We start from the raw sequence: 16441 nt of genomic DNA, 5'->3' as shown, positions 1-16441 counted from the left end.
TCGCAATAAATCTCAAATACTTTTTTTTTGTGGATAGAGTACGGACATAAAGGGGGTTCGATTACAGTTCAACAGGAAGTCCTGCTGTAAAGAATGACCCTTATTCACATCTTTTGTACATGTTGATGTGATCACTCCTGCGTGGTCTGCGTTTGTATCGTTGTCCCTTTCACCTAGTGTGACCGGAAAGATCATTTCCTTTGTAAAATCCTTCAAAAAACATCAGGTCTTATTTGGAGTGTAGGAATTATATCACTCGGGGAAAAATGCTTTGCTATGTTTTGCAATGGGATCAAGACGCCATAGAAAAAGACAGCAAGCCATGGCAAATAAAATAGGAAAATGTGATTTAAAAAGTACCTGATAAAATCAAGGTATTTAATTTCTCAGGAAAACTATGAGATAGGATACCTATGCCTCAGATAAGAATAACAATGACACAACACCACCTTGTGGCCGTTGACTGTAACATTTTAATTTAGACTTTGTTCCATCATTGATGGTTACATGGACAATGGAAATGCCAAAAGGATTAAGCTGAAAATAAGCATTATGCTTACAAAAAAATTAAAAACAATTCAGATATTTCAAAACATCATAAAAAACATTTTCTCATGGAAAGTGCAACATAAATCGACTATCAGAAATTTGAAGAATGCTCTTAAATTAAGGCAGGATGTCAATGCTAATACCACTATGAACTCCCACTTTACAAAAACGAGAAACTTGCAAGCAAATCCGAGGCCGAACGGCTGAGCACGCCCCATTGCGACTTGCGTTTCGGAAGAGGACTGAGTTTGATACCTCCACACAAAACCTCAAACACAAGCCAAAAGCACAGGACAGGAGCAGTCAGTCACAGAGGAGGCGCTGAGGACAGAGTGAAGACGCACATGCAGGTCTGATTGGTTGGAGAGCCCATGGTAGGTACAGATCCAGGAACGGGGTAAGATCCCATTAAAGTTCCAACTGAGGTGATCAGCCTGCAACTTCAGTTAGTGCAGTTTTCAGAAGCCTGAAAGAAAAGAAGAAAAAAAAATGTGTGTGTGTATATGTATGTATGTATGTGTATATATGTGTGTGTGTGTAGTGATGTATTATCACGATTAATTATGAGATCAGATCACTATACCGTGTTCTTTCTTATAATAATTACACCTGCTTTATGAGCGAGCTATATGTGCACAGGACACAATTCTGAAATTTGTGAATATTTTACTTATTTTTTAGACTCTCTGTGATGACAACTTTCCACTCCACTCATGATTTAGTCATTCAGAAGACGTTAAGCCCCATATTACAAATACTAACTAACGAAAACAGATCTTTTTAAAAGTGCATATACTCATGGAAAACATTGACAGATGGTGACATGAAAAAGGTGGCCAAATTCAACAGTCCAAACTCAACAAAAGTTGAGAAAAATGATACCATGTTAGGAGAGGGAGCCCGACAACTGCAATGTTTGTGCCATTGTAGATTCTGTGTTATAAAAAGCCAACCTTTTCTGGAAAAATCTATCTGTTTATGGTTAGAAAAATTTTTTTGTTGTCTTATTATATATTCATATCACCCAACCCTGTCCCATGTCACCGGAAACACTCACATCTAATGGCTTTGTTAACAGTTTTCCATTTCAGAAGATCTACGTTGCAATACCAGAATCTATGAGCATCTCAACTCTCAACTTTGAGCTGAATGACCTCTCAAAAATTCTCCTGGGAGAAGGAAAAAGGGCATATCTTGTGGCCCAATAAGTATTAACATGCCCCCCCTACTCCATCCTACTCCACAAACATAACTCTTCAATATAATATGAAAAAGTTAGCTCTTTGGGAGCCTGTTTCAGTACCTTGAGGGTTTCAGAAGCTTTACGCAGTTCTTTGATGACGGCAGACAAAGCTTCTGGGTTGATGCCCTGCTCACACAGTCTCACACATATGGACAGAGACTCCATGTCCAAACCTGTGTTCAGCAACCTGGAGATCTCCAGCAACACTGTTGGGAGGAAGAAGTTGAAGTTAAACTAGTTACAGTTAGAATCATTATCTACTGACAAGACAGGTCCTTTGCAATTTGTTAATAAGTTTAACACAATTACAAACAAGCGGGGTTAGTAGAAGAAAAAAACCAGTTTATTTGCAACTAAACTGATGTTATTTTACAAATACATACATGCTGCATGTTCATTAACTATATATTTACCGTCCATAGTCTCCCGGACTGCGTTCAGGTTTGTATTTGCTGCACTTGCCATGATGTAAACTGAATATAATTAGCCAACGCTTGCTAGCATGTGGCTAACAAATTTCACTTGAAGGGGTCTCTGACGCAATACGATATCTCTTTAACAGTTCAGCCAGACATTAAACGTTTGGTTTTCATTTTAGATACAATCTCCAAAAATATCACACGCACAATCATAAAGGGACACTATTAGCAGCTTGTTAGCTACCTTGCCTAGCTAACTCACACGAAACCGGAGGAGGAAGTGACGACTTGCATCCTTGATTGGTTCCCTAGAACTTCCTGCAAAGATTATTGGCCAACGGGTCTTATGGGCGAAATTGAAATAGCTAAACGTTTGAACCCTCTCGCTGCTGATTGTTTGCCGATTCATTGAGGATTGATTTTAGCTGTATGTTCAAAGTACGGGCTCATTAACAACTGTAAGTACCAACGGCAGAACGTTATATAGCTAGCTAGCTAATATTTAAATGTGCCTTTCTTCTTTTAAGTAAAGTGATGTGTTAAGAAAGAGGGCAGAATCTAACATTAAGGCTAACGTTACTTAACGCTATAGAAACAGGGAACGCAACGTTACCGTAGCTAGCTAACGTTAACGTACCAAACTAAAAAAAATGAGTAAATGAAATGCACTCGAGTGGATTATGCCTTGACAATTTTATGTCTGAAAAACCCTTTTCCTTTATGCTGACTAGAATATTTCAGCTAAAATGGGGGACCATGTTGAGCTACAGATCACTCCAGAGACTCCAGGCAGGCCGTCAATAAGAAACCCTTTTGAAAGTCCCAATGACTATCACCACCTTCGGGAACCCCTGGTGCCAAGCCCATCTGTCTTCAAGTCTAAGCCTTGTAAAGCGGTACGTTGGAACACACCTTAAAACTTTTACACCTACAACTATGTGTGATATCTCTACCTGCAAATATCTACATGTTGCATTATGTCAACACGTTTTGCTTTGCTGATATTTTTTATTTAATTCCTCATCTGTCTCTCCCTCAGACTCCACCCAAGTTTAACTGGTCTATTGACGAAATGGCTAGTCTTCTCCCAGTGCACATAGACCCAGAGGAGATCCAGCGACAGTCTTTTTACCTCAGCCAGACAAGGTATGTACTGAAACACAGTAGTCACAATAGTAGTAGTAGAATAACCTATATGTAAGTTATAAGAATGACATTGTGACATCAACGAAATTGCTTAATGGGGGGTAAAAAACAAACTTATAGCCCATCCTGACATGAAATGCAAAGAGCATGTTAAAGAAGGCAGGACGTTTTAAGTGATATATAAAGGCAATTAGGACAGCACTCCAATTAATCAATATACCTAAGTTGAAGTAACAAATATTTTTCTACCAAACATCTAGGATGGATTCTGACATTGAGGAAAAGCGTCAGAATGCTATTGAGCAGGTGTGTGACTCTAATAAAACCTAAATATAATTGTTTATTGATAGAGAAGTTAATATATTGATGGTTTATTGATTTATTTTGTAATTAAGCCATTTATCTGTCTCCCAATAAAGTTTTTCACCAAAGGAGCCATCGTGCCCTCGCCCTGGGCAGCACCAGACACCCGTAAAGGCCCTCAGATGTATATGAAAAGTATGTTTATATTACTTTGACATTCTGCCCTGATTCTGGTGTATTATTTTGGTTTTGTACATTATATAAGCATTTCATGTTCATGTTACTGTATTGTGTCTTTGCACTTGTAGGTTCTAAGTCTGCAATGATTGTAGAGGAGCCAGAAAAAATCTCAGGTTGGTGTCTTCTTTGAGATTGTTTGACTTAACTAAACAGTGCCCCATCTCTTTTTCTTTCCTGCTCTGTCTACTAACTTGTTTTTCTATCTGTCTTTATTATGTTTCTTTTACAGTTGCTTGTCAGACAACTCTTTCGTTACCTTTGGCTTTTGATTTGGAGAAAGTACTAGGTAAGCCTCTAATAAATGCCTGCACAATCAAATCAGTATTTTACCATCAAGTCATCATCATTGTTTCTGTCTGTTTCTTCCCTATCCTCAGGGGATTATTACCACTACGAGGAAGCATGTGATGCTGTGCAGGACAGTCTCAGTTCCTCCTCCTTAAGAAGAAAGCTCTTCCTGGATGGCCAGGGCACTTACAGCAGCTCTGACAGCTCCAGCCCACCAAGCCCAGAGAGAAGCCATGCCAGAAACGAGAGGCTTTCTCTAAACCGAGGAGAGGGAGCTTTAGGACAGGTTGCAGAGGGAGACGCTATATTGTCTATCTTTTCCTCCCCTTTGACCTGTGGCGCGTTGGCTCCGACTCCCTCTACGGTGAGTGGAGACGTGTATGGGTTGATTATTCCGACATACTCCTGGTATGTCAATTTTACCCCCCCCAAACTGTTTATTTGAGTTGAATTGACACTGACACTGTTAAACAAAAATGTATTTGCATTGTTTTAACTATAGGGTCAGTTCTCGTCCAGTCCCATCCGACATGGCTGCTTCCGGGACTGCAGCCTCGGCAGCATCACCAGTCCTCTGGTTCCTGATCGGTCGTCTCCTGCTGGTCTGGCCTCCCCCACAATTTCTCCTATTGTTGCACATGCAGCACGCACACCCATATGCTCAGGTAGGTATTTGATTTGTAACTCATAGCAAAATGTGTAATATCCAAAACAAGATTTTAATATTTTTAAGATAGGGTTTTATTACATAAAGATATAAACTGAATTTGAGTCAGTGTTTTTTTTTTTTTATATAGCCGAGAGGAAGCAGCTGAGCAATTTGACTCCACATGGTGTTTCCCTGGACATGAATGTCAGTCCCTTCAATGAGAGTCCATTTGTCGAGGGTTGCTCTCCCATTCGTAGCTGCTCCCCACGCCAGCTCCATTGCCACAATGAGCCCCATCACAATGCCAGACCCAAGCTCCGGCCCAGAGTCCGCTGCTGGGCCTCCCCTCCCCTCATCTCCCCAATCCTCAACCCTAAGTTCCAAAACAATCCGGAGGCTGAGGACCAACTCCCCTTCTCATCCCCCTCTTCGTCGTCCTCTTCTCTCCCCCCTATGGAGCTAGATCCATCTTCACCCCTGGCCCGCGGCGCTCACCTCACTGACAGAGTTACCCTGGATCCTATGGAACCTGTGAAAATGGAGGAAGGCAAGGAGACAGAGATGGAAGGAAGGTTGGAGGAAGAAGAGGAGGAAGGTGAAGGGCTTTCGGGACAGCTGACCAGTTCTCGTATGGGCAATGTTTCAGCAACAGAAAGCTCTCGTATGTTTTTATCTCTCCTGGCAGAGGGAAGCAGCATACGCTGTGATTCCAGCATGCAGGTTTGTGTGATCCATTTCTTTCAGAGAACTAAGAGCTGCTTTGTTCTTTTCTTATTTCACTTTATGTTTAACTAACTCATGTATGAATCATTTCTTGTTTCTTTTTGAATATTTGTAACTGATTGCTTTTTTGTGTATGTTCAGGTGGACAGTGGGTACAACACTACCTCAGCAGGCGCCGCCAGTCTTATAGATGGCCTCAGCTCAGACTGTCACGGCAAAGAGTCCTTAAGTTCAAACCTGGCGGAAGAAGCTTTCCAACTCACTCGGCACACTAAAGTAAAGGTAAGTTAACCCTTAACACACAAACACAGGCTTTTGGATACGTGATTTTGCGCCTTTAGATCTAATGCAGTATCAGCACTTGTTTAAAATACACTACTGGAATTACCTTAGACTTCACTAACAATGTTGTGCATGCTGCAAGGAGTTCTACGTGTATTTTAGTTACTTTTTAATTTTACTAAAATGAAGTTTATTGTTTTCCAGGCATTTTATCCTCACCACTGAGCCATCTGATAGATGCATTTAAAGGGACACTTCTTCCAGTGGAAGCTTAAAGATGATTATTTTGCAATCAAATACAACATTTACACTATGTTTTGAAGCATTTATGTTTCATTAATTTGGTTAGGGTGAATTGGGTTAACTGTTGAATGCAGTATGAGCTGAGGGGTTTCACAAGTGGTTAGAGAAAAAGTCAATTCTGTATCAAACTTGCACAATAACCTCCTTTTGATGCTGTATTGATGCTTTTCAATTTGGTGCCGACATTATCGACCTAATAGATCCTGACTTTCAGATGATATCACATTTGTACTGTATTTATCTTTTTATGAAACAGTGTATCATGATGTTTTTTGTTTTTTTTATGGTAGGAGCTTTTTGTTTTTTGAATGAATAACAATTGTTAAAATTCAGGTTACTTGTGGATGGTTTGAATATTAATATATTCCTGAATAAGACCCAATCAATGATGCCACTAATGAATTAAAAGCAGATTGAGCCATTTTTATTTTATATACTTAAAAGCATGGGCTGGATCGCTGTCACATTAAATTAACTTGAATTCTTTGCCTGGCTTGTGAAGACATTTATTTTTGAGTTGGGTGTTTCTACAATGTATTCTATGTATTTTTGACTTTAGGGTCCAGAAATAAGACATTTGGGGTTGAGATCCCAATAATTAAACATTTATCACTCAATGTAATTGCATTGAGACAATTCTTAAGATTGGGATTCACAATTCTAAATATGTGGGAAGAATTTAAATAGCTGACAATATATAGTATATACTTTTTCAAAATGATAGGCTTTTGATGACTAAATCATTTAATGTAGAATACGGTCAGTTTTATAAGCTATGTTTTGCAAAAGTACTTTCACAGATCAAGATTCACGCTAACACACAGAAACAAATAAAAGAAAACACTTTAATAATTGAATTACCTAATACATTGTTGACAAGTTTCACTGCATTTGTGATCGCTGTCCTCATCTATGTACCAACACGTGTTTCATATATAAAAAGAGCAGAGTGGTGTCAGAGCAGTGTAGCTTCACGGTGCTAGATTTATTAAAATGGGCACACTTGCTCAAAATAAAACCGGTAATTGTGTCCAAACTGGTTCTTTCATAGACTTTCACGACTTCTTGATCTGAAGGAACAGCTGGTGGTTCAGGGGAATTGCTGTGCTGCGTCAGCGGTCCAGTTTTGGTTTCTTGGTCTGTGGTTCAACCTCTGGGGCTGGAACACTCACACCAGGGATCTGAAATAAAGACAAGTAACTGGTAGTTTTGAGTAAATTGAACAAATTCTTCTATTAGGACTTTCTTAATCAAACCTAAATATTGCTGGTTGGAAACATCTCTTGAGCTAATGTTAGAGATGTAGGTAGCCATTATTGTGTACCACTGGTGGTTTGATAGTGAAACCCATGTTCAGTTTGGTCAGCCCTTACCACGGGGTCGATCAGAGACATGCGGATCTTCTGGTGCTGAATATTGGAGGCGTCCAGGCTGATGGTGACTTTCACCTTGTCAAATATGCGGAAGGTGTGCTGCTCTACGTTCAGAGTGGGACCCTAAACACACAGAAGAGATCTTTTAAGCACCGCATCTTCTGATGGTTTTAGGTTATCAGTGTTGATCTAACCAGCTACAAAAAACTAAACTTGTGTTCATACCTCTTCATCAAAAACAAGTTTTGGGCCCGCCTTGTCTTTGGCGTCAAAGAACACCGTTCCCTCCAGGCCAAACTTTGGGATGAGTACGATGATTGCGTTCTTCCTCACAAACAGAACAAATCCCTCTTCGTTCAGTATGCCTCGGCTCTTGAAGAACAACTGGAAGGAGAGCATGTGCATTAAAAGCATGAATGTGCAGTGAATTAAGTCATAGCGTGGGGTCGGTTTGATTCTCCTTTACTCAAACCAAGTGTTCATGGGGTTAAAAAAAAGGACATTATGCTGATTCTTCATCATGATGGTTCAGGAAAGTGTTTTTCTTATGTGAAATCAACCTAGTGTGTCCATGTGTGTTTACCTGTGTGTGGAAGGCCACAGATGCTCTCTGTGCATACTGAGACATTTTATGTCTGTAGTTGAGGTTGTTGGCGAGAGCTGACTGCTTTTGTTTGTCCATCAAATCTGGGTAGGTGCTGTCTGCTGCTATGGCCACTGCCAGCAGGCGGTGTACTATAATATCTGCGTACCTGTGCAGAAGCGCAGATGAACAGGGTGGAGGGGGAGGAGGTAAAGGTTTAGATGGAGAGAAAAAGGGAAGAATATGGATGACAATTTTCTCAATTGTGCACGTTATAAAATGGCCGACCCAACATATTTAGTCAAACTGTGTAGAATATCTGTTTTTATACCTCCTAATAGGTGACGTGAAGTGTGTATAAATGGGTGAAGCAAGGCCGTAGTGGTGAAAATCACTGTCCATGCCAGAACAAAAATAGACCGCCTGCATCATGCAGCGAGTGGCCAAGATGCGCAGGAGCGTGTTGAAGTACGGGAAGCCATCCACTCTGGCCACGTCAAGGGAGTCAGCCAGTGCCTTGGCCGTATCTGTGTGGATCTCAACATCCTGGGGAGAAAGGGAAACAAATGTATTTATAGTAGAAATCATGAGCGTGGTTGTTTTTATTTATGGAGGCCATGAAAATAAAACTGTACTGTCCAGCTGTAAAGCAACTTGTCTGTTTGCAGCAACATTGACTTCTGACATTTGCCACAACAGATTGTTAAAAAGCATAAAATAGAAGTTCCCGCTTAAATGTAGCCTGATAAGCAGACCATACTGCGATTTTCATTCACTTCTGTTTAAGTCATTGAACAGAGATGTGGGCAGCGATTCAAGGGGTTTGGAAACAGGTTTAAAGGTGATTAAGCTCACATTTTGGATAGTTTTTGTGATTAATTTTTTTTATTCATTTTTAACATAAAACATACAATTTGCAACATGAAAATACCCCCCCCCCATCACCACCCAGACAACAATTAAGAAAAGATGAAACAGTCACTACAATATTTAAGACCATACAACGAAACTAATAACAAAAAATAGACACTACAAACCATATAAACATATGTATAAATGACAACACCATAAATCATACATGTCTCTGCCCAGCACAAAGCTTCTTAGGAGCCCTCCAGAAAGTTCACGTATCGTCCCCATTTTCCAGTGTAGACACCCGATCTGGCGAAACGTTTGTATGACATCTTTTCAAACGCCGCCACCCTAGCCATCTCACAAGCCCACCACATTTTGGCTATTTAAAGCTATTGCCAATTAATGGGACATCCTCAATTCATAACCAGGTAAATTGATTAAAGCAGCTCAAGAAGCAAGCATATAACTTGAAAACCAGAGCACATTTTCTGCATGACCGTCTCCGCTCACCTTGGACTTTGCAGCCTTGAGCAGGATGTCGTAGTTCGATGGTGGTGGTGCTGGATGTTTCCTCAGCATGGCACAGTCTGGAAATTCGTCATAAATCTTCTGGGCAACTGAAATGTTGGCCAGCAACATGAACTCCTCTACCATGGAGTTTGTCTCCCTAAAAACCAAGAGATGGATTTATTTACATCTGTCTAAAACACACTGCCTGACACTGAAAAAAGCTTTTGTGGAGAAAAGGGTTTCAAAAAGGATTCTGCAGAATGCTTCTTTTTGAAGTTACCTACATGAGTTCTTTTGTCTGCAGGTCAATGGGGTCGTGGGTTTCACTGTCTATGTGGAAACGGACCTCTAAGGATGACAGCGTCAGCGCCCTAAAGGATATCAAATGCAACACAAAAACACAATTCATGTTCAATACAGCCAGCTTCAATATATAGCGGTAACTAAATTCCTGAGTTCCTGATTTTGGAGGCAAATGAGCCATGTATAGACCAAAAGAAAAATCAAACTATTAGCATTTTCTGCCCACACCATTAGAATGTACCGTTCTACATTTTGGAAATATATTCTTCTGCCTCTACTATACCTAACTCCACGTGCTTACCCTTTCTCTATCCTCTGCCTCTTGAGGATTTTGGCAAGTTTGTTGAGACCTCGCAGGCTCTTGGTGATATCATCATTCTTGGTGGTGTCATCAATCCTCATTTGGGCCTCAGCGTAGGTCAAAGATGCCTGTAAAACAAGGAAACATAAAAAAAACATGCTTGAAATATATCTTGACCCTGTAATTTTGTGTCTTACAAATAGTTAATGAAAGCAGGTGGTAGCAGTATCGCTTGCAGTGCATTTGATTCACACATCACAGAAAAAAAAAAACGGAGTATATTTTCTGTCATGGTACATTGTGTACATTGTATCCATACCTTGGAGTTAATGACACTTTTTGTGAACCGGGTCTTAAGAATTTCAGCCTTGTGGTTCATCTCCCAGATACATGAGAAGGCCAGCCTGGTTAAATAAATAAATATATATATAATTATATATATATATATATATATATATAAATATATATAAATAATCAGGGACAAACATTTCAACTACATTCAGTTAAAATCAATTAACTGCAATGGACAAAAAAACAACCCACTATGATCTATTTATTTACAGAAATATTTTCTTAAAACAAAGAGCATTGATGTTATTGATTATTATGTAAGTGTGTGTATGTATCTTTTGTCCTCACCTTTCCACATTGGAGCGTAGAGAACAAAGATTGGAGCTGAGCAGCTCAGGAACCATATCTATCCTCTGATGGACACATCATTAAAATAATGTTAGTTTTTTGGAGTCAAGCTATTGTTTTACGGATCAACAGAATTCTAAAATCAACAATAGTGGTCAAGGAAAGCGTATTAGTTAGTCGCAATATCCAAGATTTCCATACAACCCAAATATTCCTTCCCAAAAACCTGGACTGGATTCATAAATAGATTTTATAAACATTCAATGCTGTCACCAAGTGTGTTTGGCACCTCCAGAGGGCATATATTCTGAGCTAAAAAGATGAATGGAATCGTGAAAAGAGACGTTAGTGTAATTAAGCTGCAATCTGGCCCATAATGGTGAACTGTGCCAGCATGCAAACTGAAAACATGGCAAAGGTGTCAAATGATCTACTACATTGTAAACACAAGCTCTAAACAACTAGCCTGACGGGTCATACTCAGATTCTAGTCAGAATGTTCCCGACCTCGAATGTTGTGGGCGGGGCTAAGTTCGGCTGGCATTCAGGCTAGTAAACAACATCTTCCAACTATAAAATGTGCTGTGAAATTTAATGTTGATAGGGATTTTCAAATTCTGATGTGAAAACACTTGGATGCATGTGTGAGTGTGTGTGCGTTTTTCCTTACTTTGCCACACAAGTAGACAGTCGTGCCACGGCTCGCAGCCTCTCTGTCCATAGCGTTGCCAGGTCTGATGAAGTGACTGACATCAGCGATGTGGACGCCCACCTACAGAAAACAAATTAAACACTGTGGGCTCATATGAAATATAAAACGCAAATATTTCTGTACTTTATAATGTATGTGTCCAGCATGTGTACCTCAAGGTTTCCATTGTCCAGCTCTCTACAGTGTAGGGCATCATCAATGTCTGTACATCCCGGAGGATCCACACTGCACACTGTCAGATTCCTCAGGTCCTCTCTCCTCGCCATGTCCTGGTACACACAGACACACACACAGACACACACACAGACACACACACACACACACACACACACACACACACACACACACAGACACAGACACAGACACACACACACACACACACACACACACACACACACACACACACACACACACACACACACACACACACACACACACACACACACACACACACACACACACACACACACACACACACAGCTAGGTATTGTTTCCGTACAGATACCGTGACTTTGATACAGATTCCTAAACAATACTTTTTCGGCAGCAATTTTATAAAACAAAAAAAATTACGTTACACATTACGGCACACATTTTTCAGCTCCTACAACGTTTAAACGTAGAGTTTTTCCTGCGTGTCTCTACGATGTGTAACATTAGACAGCCAATCACAAACAAACATCCCTAGATCGTGGTAGAAGCATGCTCCATGCTTATTGGCTCTCTGCCGCTGATGAGATGAAATGACGATTCTCCATACGTTAGAGGCAATTCGGTCGGTGCCTAAAAAGTATTGATTTCGGTACCCAGCCCTACCTATACATATGTGCTTTCAAATCATAGGGTGAGAGACCCACTGATAAATGATCAACAAAACTGTTACTAGAATACTGCTCAGTGTAGCTCAAGAAAAAGCAGTCATTACCTCTGGTGTGATGGTCCACGGCATCTTGGGAAGGAAACTGAGCACAGCCTGAGAAAAGTCCTGGTGGGGGACGTCATGCTCCAGCAGCAGCACCTCCTGCTCCGTGTCCTTCTCCCCTGCATTTCCCAGACTGCGCACAAAGTGACCCTAACAAAGAAGAAAAGATTTATCTCCATGGACAGACTCTGTGTTTTTTCTGCATGTTATTACGTGTCGTGCTAGAGAAGTGTGGCTTCATATGTAGAAAACATAGGCAATTCAATCGTGTCAAACTTTGGCAAGTGGAGATGTAGGATATCTAAGTTCCAAAGATTTGACAGTCTGACGAGGCTCCAACGCACATTCGGATATCTAGAGTGTTTGGGCCAGCCATCGATGGCCACCATGATCCTCTGGCCTGCCAGTGTGGATGCCTGACGCGTTTCAATGCGAATGCGTGGGATACGGCGGTCAGCCGGGGTGAAAAGATGGCGGGTTGACTGTACGAAAAAGAAGAGAAAAAGAGATGGTCAATGCTGAGGGACAAGTGCTAGACAGTTTGTGAAGTATACAGAGATGTATTCATTTAAGTAAAGCATGCATACCAATTTTGAGGACAGCTTCAAATTGTCAAGCCAAGGTAAAATAAACTGTGTATAACATGTAATATCATAGAACAGTCTAGACTTACCTCTTTAATTTGGGAGATATTGAGCATGCCACAAAATGGCCTCCAGTTCCTTTTGATGATTCCCACTACTTTGCCTGTGGGCTTCCTGGCTGCTTCAGCTGCTGATATCCTCAACTGCTCAGACACACAGGAACACAGAGGCCATTAAGATACTGAAGCTACACAGGCCAAATTGGGGTTGCTATCAATTGCAAGTCTCTTTTTGTGTAGCACAGCATACAGATACTTTACACACACACACACACACACGTAAAAACCCTAATGAATTTCATTCCGACTAGAAGACTATGAGAAACAGCATACACCTCCTCAGTCAGTCTAACAACTCTTCCTTTCAGTTGAACACAAATTCACCGCTTTCTCCTCGTCCTCCTCCTCTTTCTCCTCCTCATCATCCTTTGCTGCCCCTTCATCCTGCAGCACGACTGATGAGGGCGCCACCCACTGATTCTGTGGCAACAGCTGCACGGCAACCACATCCTGGTAAACGGCTCTGTTGAGATTCTGAAGACCCTGGATGAGAATCTGAAAGCAAGTACAGAGCTTTTAAGATTTGCATGCACTTAGCTATATTTGACAGTCATTTAACCTTGTAGTAATGCCTTTAACTGGAAACTCAACATGACAAATTCACACCCAAACCCAGCCGAGGTCTACTAAGAGTCTTACATTTCTAGATTCTGGATAATCGTATCGTAATAAACAGACAAACTTTGTACATTCACAGACAAATGCACACACACACACACACACACACACACACAGACACAGACACACACACACACACACACACACACACACACACACACACACACACACACACACACACACACACACACACACACACACACACACACACACACACACACACACACACACACACACACACACACACACACACCTCTGTGCTTTCGTCCCCATCTCCCTGGACAAAGACTGTGGCCTCCAGATAGTTGTCCCTGCTGGCCCTAAAGGTGCCCTGGACGAAAGCGCCACTCTTAATTCCTGCTTGGATCTTGGACAGAGGGAGGTGCTCTGGGAATAACACCTTACTGCTAGTGATGTCATGCTGAGAGAGGAAAGAAAAAGAGATCAATTGAAGGAGAAAAACAAAGAAAAGGCAGCGGCATAAAAAGGAGATACAGATACAAATTATATACATGGAATTAGCTTTAATTTCTATATTTAAATAGTACAAATTGTTTACCTTGTCATCATTGGACAAAGCCAGACGATCTACAAGCTCAGGGTTCCCTATCAGACTCTTGATGTACTCCTCACCTAGAACGTATATGAAAAAATGCTTGTGACAAAGTGGTAAATAGAGCTGATGCTGTTTGAAAGCATGGTAGTATCCAACACACAACAGAAAATAGTAAGGAGGCTTTAGGTGACTTCTACTTGCTAAAACATGGATGGTGCTTCCATCAGAATGACTGTTAATCCTGTCTGCAAGTTGTGGTAGAATTTTACAACAATGTTTTTTGGGAGCTGTATTCTTGCCATGCAGAGCATTTGAAACCAATTGCTACCGGGCCCCTTAATATATTCTTTCTCTGAAGAAATACCGCCTACATTTGTAAACCAGCAGGCCGCTCTCCTCTGCCTTTTGCTTGTTCCCTTGATCATTGGTAAGGAGGACCACCTTGAGTCCGTCTGCGTCGGACTCAGACGTCTTCAGGTGCTGGCTGTACCATTTTGCCGCCACACGGATTGCACGGTCGTTACGGTCATTGGCGCTTTCCCCCGGTTCACGTTCAATAAATGTCTCTCTGGAAAAATAGAAATTATGAGGAGGATAAATTTAAGGGTGACAAAACAGAAAACCTGCGGTCATGCTTTTCACAAGCAAATGTACATCATGAGAAATGTCTTATATATGAATATGAGCAGAAACTTCATTAGCAACTGGCCAATGCACATTGTTATTGTTAGTGTATCATTGATTACTTACAACATATTACTACTACTACATATATATTTTATTTGTATAGCACTTTAAAAAATGTACTCAAAGGCACTTTACATGACAATAAAAACAATGACAGAAGCGGAAATAGCAATAACAGTATAAAAACAGCTACAGCAATACAAAATGAAATTAAAATAAATGGTAGGTTTGAAAGAGGGGAGTGCAATTAAGATGTTGTGATGCAGTATAAAGGTCAGTGGTGTTTTTGTACCGGTGGTGTTCGTTGGTAAAAGCATAGAAGAATTTCTCTTTCTCATGTATCATGTCCTTCAGGCGTTTATAGACCGGTGCACTGCGGTGGCGAACCTCCTGCAGCACAGTCTGAAGGATTATCACATTACGAATCACAGGGTCTTCCAACACGTCAATCTGCAGGACACAGAAATTATAAACATAAGATGAAAGAGAATCAGAGCTGTTTAGAATCAGGTGCAACGGTTGTATGTGTGTGAATAAAAAAAAGGGAAGTTATAATGGACTAGAATGAAGGAATCACCATCACCTAAATGTACAGTATGGCCTCCACTGCAATTGGTAAACATACTGATATTACGGTCATGTAAAGACACAACGAAGATTATACTGCTGTGTGAAAAGGAAACTACATTACCCTTACAATAACCTAAAGATGTGCTATTCATTCATAAGTAAATCAAGTCTGCACCCGTTTTTGCAGTATCTTATAATGCATGAGATAGTACCTGATGTTTATCACAATACATGAAGCAAAAACTGGGGCTACAAGTGTGTATGGAAAATGACATGTCAAAAGGCCCTTTTTTGTTTAAGCACACAAATAAAATGAGATAACCAGGGGAAGGGAGAGACGTGTATTACCTGATGCAGCACCACATTTGTGTCAGGGATCACATAATGTGGATAAGAGCACAAGTTGCTCTCAATACATGCGTCTCTCTGCAACACCGTGGACTCCTGTTTGCATTCAGCGCAAACTTCGCTTCCGCACCAAATATCATCTCTCAGATAATGCTCGCGCACTATCTTCATCACCCCACCCGACCGGGTCTTCCTCACAAAGGTTTTAGATTTCAACATGATGAAGTCGAACGCCTCAAAAGATCAAATCCCGATGTTTTTATCCTACCATTTGATGACAAGCATAAGAGTTAGCTCATGAGTTAGCTGCCCATGTGTGTAAACTAACCTATGAAACTAACTCAGTGGGCCGACAAAACCTTACCAGAGGATTGATGAACACGAAGTGGGATATCAGGTGTTCGTTTACAATCGTGTATGTTAATCTCTATTTAGAAACTTTGACAGAAAATAATACACACATTGTACATAAAGTCATAACGACATTTCACGGTTTTTATGTAAAACAATTTTAAATTTTAAAGTCTGTGTTTAGTTTTGGTTGTCCATCTAATAGTTGTACAATGAAAACAAAGCAGAGGAAGGCAGAAGAGAGACTGGTTGGCCGGGTTAAACA

The 16441-nt window shown here is 40.7% G+C and overlaps 3 protein-coding genes across 3 annotated transcripts; 1 reads left to right on the top strand and 2 right to left on the bottom strand.

Moving 5' to 3' along the window:
• Nucleotides 1–450: 450 nt before the first annotated feature.
• mzt1 (mitotic spindle organizing protein 1) lies at nucleotides 451–2539 on the bottom strand. Its single transcript, XM_028604226.1, has 3 exons — nucleotides 2206–2539; nucleotides 1853–1998; nucleotides 451–1015 (listed from the first exon to the last, which is right to left on the bottom strand). The coding sequence occupies exons 1-3, from the start codon at nucleotides 2255–2257 to the stop codon at nucleotides 992–994; spliced, it is 222 nt and encodes a 73-aa protein (XP_028460027.1). The 5' UTR covers nucleotides 2258–2539; the 3' UTR covers nucleotides 451–991.
• On the top strand, nucleotides 2491–6631 carry bora (bora aurora kinase A activator). Its single transcript, XM_028604225.1, has 12 exons — nucleotides 2491–2669; nucleotides 2943–3107; nucleotides 3251–3357; nucleotides 3618–3663; nucleotides 3777–3855; nucleotides 3969–4013; nucleotides 4130–4186; nucleotides 4278–4552; nucleotides 4691–4853; nucleotides 4986–5557; nucleotides 5702–5842; nucleotides 6047–6631. Exons 2-12 carry the CDS (start codon nucleotides 2958–2960, stop codon nucleotides 6065–6067), a joined length of 1656 nt encoding a protein of 551 aa, XP_028460026.1. The 5' UTR covers nucleotides 2491–2669; nucleotides 2943–2957; the 3' UTR covers nucleotides 6068–6631.
• Nucleotides 6632–6970: 339 nt separating this feature from the next.
• Nucleotides 6971–16323, bottom strand: dis3 (DIS3 exosome endoribonuclease and 3'-5' exoribonuclease). Its single transcript, XM_028603162.1, has 21 exons — nucleotides 15826–16323; nucleotides 15200–15357; nucleotides 14592–14788; nucleotides 14224–14297; nucleotides 13918–14085; nucleotides 13371–13541; nucleotides 13017–13130; nucleotides 12688–12825; nucleotides 12347–12493; nucleotides 11574–11690; nucleotides 11380–11481; nucleotides 10710–10774; nucleotides 10390–10474; nucleotides 10071–10198; nucleotides 9751–9837; nucleotides 9467–9623; nucleotides 8433–8647; nucleotides 8102–8270; nucleotides 7744–7902; nucleotides 7519–7641; nucleotides 6971–7326 (listed from the first exon to the last, which is right to left on the bottom strand). Exons 1-21 carry the CDS (start codon nucleotides 16042–16044, stop codon nucleotides 7258–7260), a joined length of 2862 nt encoding a protein of 953 aa, XP_028458963.1. The 5' UTR covers nucleotides 16045–16323; the 3' UTR covers nucleotides 6971–7257.
• Nucleotides 16324–16441: the final 118 nt, after the last annotated feature.

The sequence above is a fragment of the Perca flavescens genome, chromosome 17 (assembly GCF_004354835.1).
Source record: "Perca flavescens isolate YP-PL-M2 chromosome 17, PFLA_1.0, whole genome shotgun sequence".
Taxonomy (NCBI): Eukaryota; Metazoa; Chordata; class Actinopteri; order Perciformes; family Percidae; genus Perca; species Perca flavescens.
Note: the sequence above shows the minus strand (reverse complement) of the source record. Positions and strands in the feature narration are given on the sequence as shown.